General features: G+C 30.3%; 1 protein-coding gene across 1 annotated transcript; it reads left to right on the forward strand.

The window, feature by feature from the left end:
- Window positions 1-1,051: 1,051 nt before the first annotated feature.
- LOC134251052 (uncharacterized) lies at window positions 1,052-4,004 on the forward strand. Its single transcript, XM_062733418.1, has 6 exons — window positions 1,052-1,174; window positions 1,743-1,886; window positions 2,143-2,190; window positions 2,718-2,835; window positions 3,107-3,238; window positions 3,623-4,004. Exons 1-6 carry the CDS (start codon window positions 1,052-1,054, stop codon window positions 3,883-3,885), a joined length of 828 nt encoding a protein of 275 aa, XP_062589402.1. The 3' UTR covers window positions 3,886-4,004.
- The last annotated feature ends 393 nt before the right edge of the window (window positions 4,005-4,397 follow it).

Genomic DNA, 4,397 nt, shown 5'->3' on the forward strand with positions numbered 1-4,397 from the left:
AAATGGAAAAAGAATAGGGGGTATCACCAATTCGAATAAATGATGTCACCAATTCGAGTAGGTGATACCACCTATTCCAATAAATAATATCATCTATTCAAATAGGTGAAATCACCTTTTGCCAGTAAATACTGAATATTTTTTCATACTAGTTGTTAGAAAATTATTTACACATTGAATAATCGACGGATTTCTTCCCGTTAATTTCCAGGCTTGACACGGCGGGTGTGTTCCAAAGGCAGGGGAATCTCATTTCTCCATGGCACCTGATCCAATGTTTTAGAGGTTAGTGTTTGCTCTTTTTCGGATTTTTGTTGTTTAAGCGGATTTTCTGCTTGAATATTGTTTGTTTTCTTCAAATTCTATAAATTCAGTCAATCACTTACATCCAACTTTGCATGATTTTTACATTGACTTTGACTTAACTAGAACTGAGCAGTAACTGTTCTGGCTTTCAGAAATTCACAGTGCCTAAAAATTTTGGAATTCTGTAACAGTATGAGTGGTTAATAAACATTTTGTTTTTAATCAGCTAGTGATTCTAGTATTGATGCACCAAATGAAATTTTAGAATTTTAAAATAAATTTGCTAGTACTGCGTTTCATGGTAATTTTAGAGAGAAGTTGAAATTCTTAGTATTCAGTATCATTCAGTAGATGGGCCTGCATTTTTTTTTCAAATGTCGATATAATTTCAATGTTTTGATATAAAAGATATGTCTGAACCCCTTTTATTCCTTACAGAACTTCAGAAATCTGTTGATTTAATGTGATGAATTATCAAAAAAATAATTTTCATTTCCTTTACTGCATTTGCATTTGCATATAGGTGTTGCTGAAAGAACGATATGGAAAATGATATGTATATTGCATTGTACAGGATGGGAAATATCTGTCAGCCTTCGCTGATAATATAGAATTTTAAAATCTGCCAATAGAGACTGAAGATGGGTCTAGAATTCTGATACTAGTACTGGCTGCATAACATCACATGATCAAGGAAGAGTATTAAAAGAGCTTAACTTCACTGAGGGGTTCACTTGCTTTACAAATGGAGGAGAGAGAACTTGAGCAACATGAAGAACATGAACACGAACAACATGAAGAACGTGAACACGAACAACATGAAGAACGTGAACACGAACAACATGAAGAACGGAAGTTTACAGAAAAGGTTAGTTGAGTGAATGGTCCAAAAGTAGACTAACCATATTTACTTTAACTTATATTAACGGTGCTCATTCTTGAATAAATTATTTTTTACAAAGGCTTGGACTATTCCCTTGTCTTTTAGATTAATTATAGTTAATCTAGTTAATTCTTTTCATGACTCTTTTCTTTCTACCTCTGCTGCTTTAAGAAAAAAAAACTAGACAAAAGCTTTTTCGTTTACGAATATTTGAAAATCAATCTGGATTTCATTGTTTATTTTTATTTTTTAAGCTAGTAAGTTTATTCCCATTCTACATGGGTTTCTGCTTGCTATGTTAGTTCTGTTCATGTTTTTTGTTCCCTGAAAGGGTTAGTGCTAGTTTAGACAATGCTAAAACAATGCTGTTATTCAAGCAGAAATTAAAATGTTTGTACTACTGCGGCACGGGACCTCAGTTTATCTCATCTGAAGGACCAAAAGACAAAAAAGAGAAAAAGAAAATGAAAAATTCAAAAAATACTTAGTGTTGTCATAGATGAAGCTTTTATAACAGTAAAATGTTATATAGAAGGTATGATGTTATTTTCAGGTTGTCGAAATATGCAAGACCAGACCGGTAATGGTGGCTTTGTCCTTGATGTTTGTTACATTTTGGTTTTGGCTTGCAGCCATGGTTTCTCCTGGGTGGTTTATCTTAAGATGGGAGGAAACAAAAACATCGGACATTGACGAGGTAAGTCACGGAAATGAGGTGCTACGTACGTACATGAATTAAAAAAACTTTTTATGTCATTTTAAGATAGTAATTATATAAGATTGTTGATTTTCCTTCATTAGATATTTTTGATGGCCATATATAAACATTCTCATAAAATAAGTGTAAGTTTTCGTTAGAAGAATTTTCCACAAGCCGGTTTGAAGAAATATTCATAATTATGAAAGTTATATACCATAAAGTGAACGAATTTTTTTGATTTTTTTTTTTTTAGTATGACTACTCTCAATCGAACACAGATTTCCTTTCTCGCACTGAAACGGTAATATACTGTATAAGTAATACAATAACAATGTAACTGTATTAATTAATAATTGAAGTTTTAAATACTTACTGATTAATTCAGGTTCCTGACCAGAGGAATCGCTGCATGATTCAATATTTGCTAATTAATTTATACTAACTTAAATTAAATACACTCTTACGAAAATCCAACTACATTTTACTGTAACCTGTTTTTTCAAGTAAAATGACGTTCAAGTTGATACTTTTATTTACTATGAAACTTTACCAGAGAACATCTTTGAGATTTGAAAGCTATGAATCTTAATTTTTTTTATCAGTTATGTACGGTGTATGTACAATTTGGGAATTACATGTGAATATACAGTAAATAATTCAATTTAATTTAAAGTTTATGTGCATTTATTAATGCTATTATAGTTTTTCAACATAAGGACAACATCACGTGTAAATACTAAGATTTTTCTTCGGGTAAAATAATAGTATATTGTAAGACCAATATAATACCACGTGAATTTTGAAAAAAAAATCAATTTCCTTTTCTAGATAAAATACTCTATAGAGATGAGCATATTTTACCTGAAAGTGTGTGAATCTGGAAAATGTGTCAAAATGAATTATAAAGAGTTCAAAAGATTGTCTAAGGACGCAATAGACAGTCTACGTAAGTAAAACACAATACGTTAATTATTAAGTTCCAGTTAATAAATTATTTTATAAAAATTTATGTTTTTAAACTGTTTTTGCCATAAATTAATTTTCAAAATTCCGATAAAAAGAATTTTTTCAATAAACTTCATGAATTTATTAGACTTTTGATGAATTTTACGTTTTACATATATAAAGCTTTTAGTAATTGGGTTTTTTTCTGCAATAATTTTCAAATATTTTTATCGGTTAATCTAATACCTTCACCTGATATTTCATTCAATTAGCTGGACTGACTGAAATTCAAGGTGAAAGCATTTCGGCTTTATGTCTTTGTGTTTTGGGGTTCCTTTGCCTTCTTTTAAACTTTGGAAAATCCTCAAGAGTTGTAACTGGAGGAAGTTTCATAAGTTTGGCTGGTAAGACGTCCTCTCTTTAAAAATGTTTATTACAATATGTTCTACAGTATTTAAAGCATTTAAAATATTACTAGTACTGAAATGAATTAAACAAAGATAGTAGATAATGCCATGCATAATTCTATCCCACTGACGGATCCCTTGTCGGCATACATGTATGGCATACCGGTATTTCAAAATATTCAGCCTTTTAAATTAAAAAGATGCTGTTTTAAGAGAGCTTTTTGGATTTCTTTTACTGAACAGGTTAATTTATCTTCCAAGATCACATAATCATTCATTTTGAATACATGTTTATGAAGATGTAACTTGAATGTAAAGAACTCGATTTTTTTTAAAAAAAATTGTTTTCCTGAAATGAATAATTTTGTTCTGTTTTTTAAGTTGTACTGGAGTCAATCCTGGTTATCCGGATGATCGTAGCAAACACAGACGCGAAGGATGATATAGTGGATTTTGACCTCGAGCTCGATGTCCCTTATTCCGTGATTCTTGCCTGCTTTGGGATTATATTCAGTCTCCTTGCGCTATGCTTCTGTAGAGCGTTGTACTTAAAATTGGGACATGAGACCGCCGACGGACGGGTGACGAATTTGTTTCCGATCTCCTTTCCTATCAAATTTACACTTTTAAGATTAGATGTCTAATTTGAAAAATTCTATTACGCATGCATCATTGTTTATTTACTGTATATGGATTTTTAAAATTAAGAATAATGCACATAAATAAATATGTTATGATAATTTTCAATTTAGTAGATGTTTTATTTAACGACGCCATTTTTTTGGGTACATTTATGATTTTTTTCTTTTCATAAACAAGTTTTATTGTTGCATATGTAAACAATGTATATGTGCTTACTAATTACAATACAAGTAATCTATTTTATGATCAACAGTACAATATCTGTGCGTCACATATATGTCCATTAGATTGTTTTGAGAATATTCTAAATACAGAAACTAAATTTATGGAACTAATAACTACAATTCTACAATTCACACAACACGCATTTTGCATTTAATACAAAAATTAAGAATGTATAACATATATTATCGTTTTTTTTAATGAATCATGCACCAAAGATTTCAATAAGAAAGGGAGTTTTTCTATGTAAATTTTTAATGTAAACTAATGAATGACTCGTCCTTAAAGCTCG

The sequence above is a fragment of the Saccostrea cucullata genome, unplaced genomic scaffold (assembly GCF_032062105.1).
Source record: "Saccostrea cucullata isolate Sc308-1 unplaced genomic scaffold, CSIRO_AGI_Scuc_v1 ctg746, whole genome shotgun sequence".
NCBI lineage: Eukaryota > Metazoa > Mollusca > Bivalvia > Ostreida > Ostreidae > Saccostrea > Saccostrea cuccullata.

Excerpts from the sequence above, each read along its gene's own strand:
- LOC134251052 (XM_062733418.1), top strand. The coding sequence starts at position 1,052 with ATGGAGGAGAGAGAACTTGAGCAACATGAAGAACATGAACACGAACAA. Across the intron at positions 1,887-2,142 it reads AAACATCGGACATTGACGAG|TATGACTACTCTCAATCGAA; the intron begins GTAAGTCACGGA and ends TTTTTTTTTTAG. Across the intron at positions 3,239-3,622 it reads AAGTTTCATAAGTTTGGCTG|TTGTACTGGAGTCAATCCTG; the intron begins GTAAGACGTCCT and ends CTGTTTTTTAAG.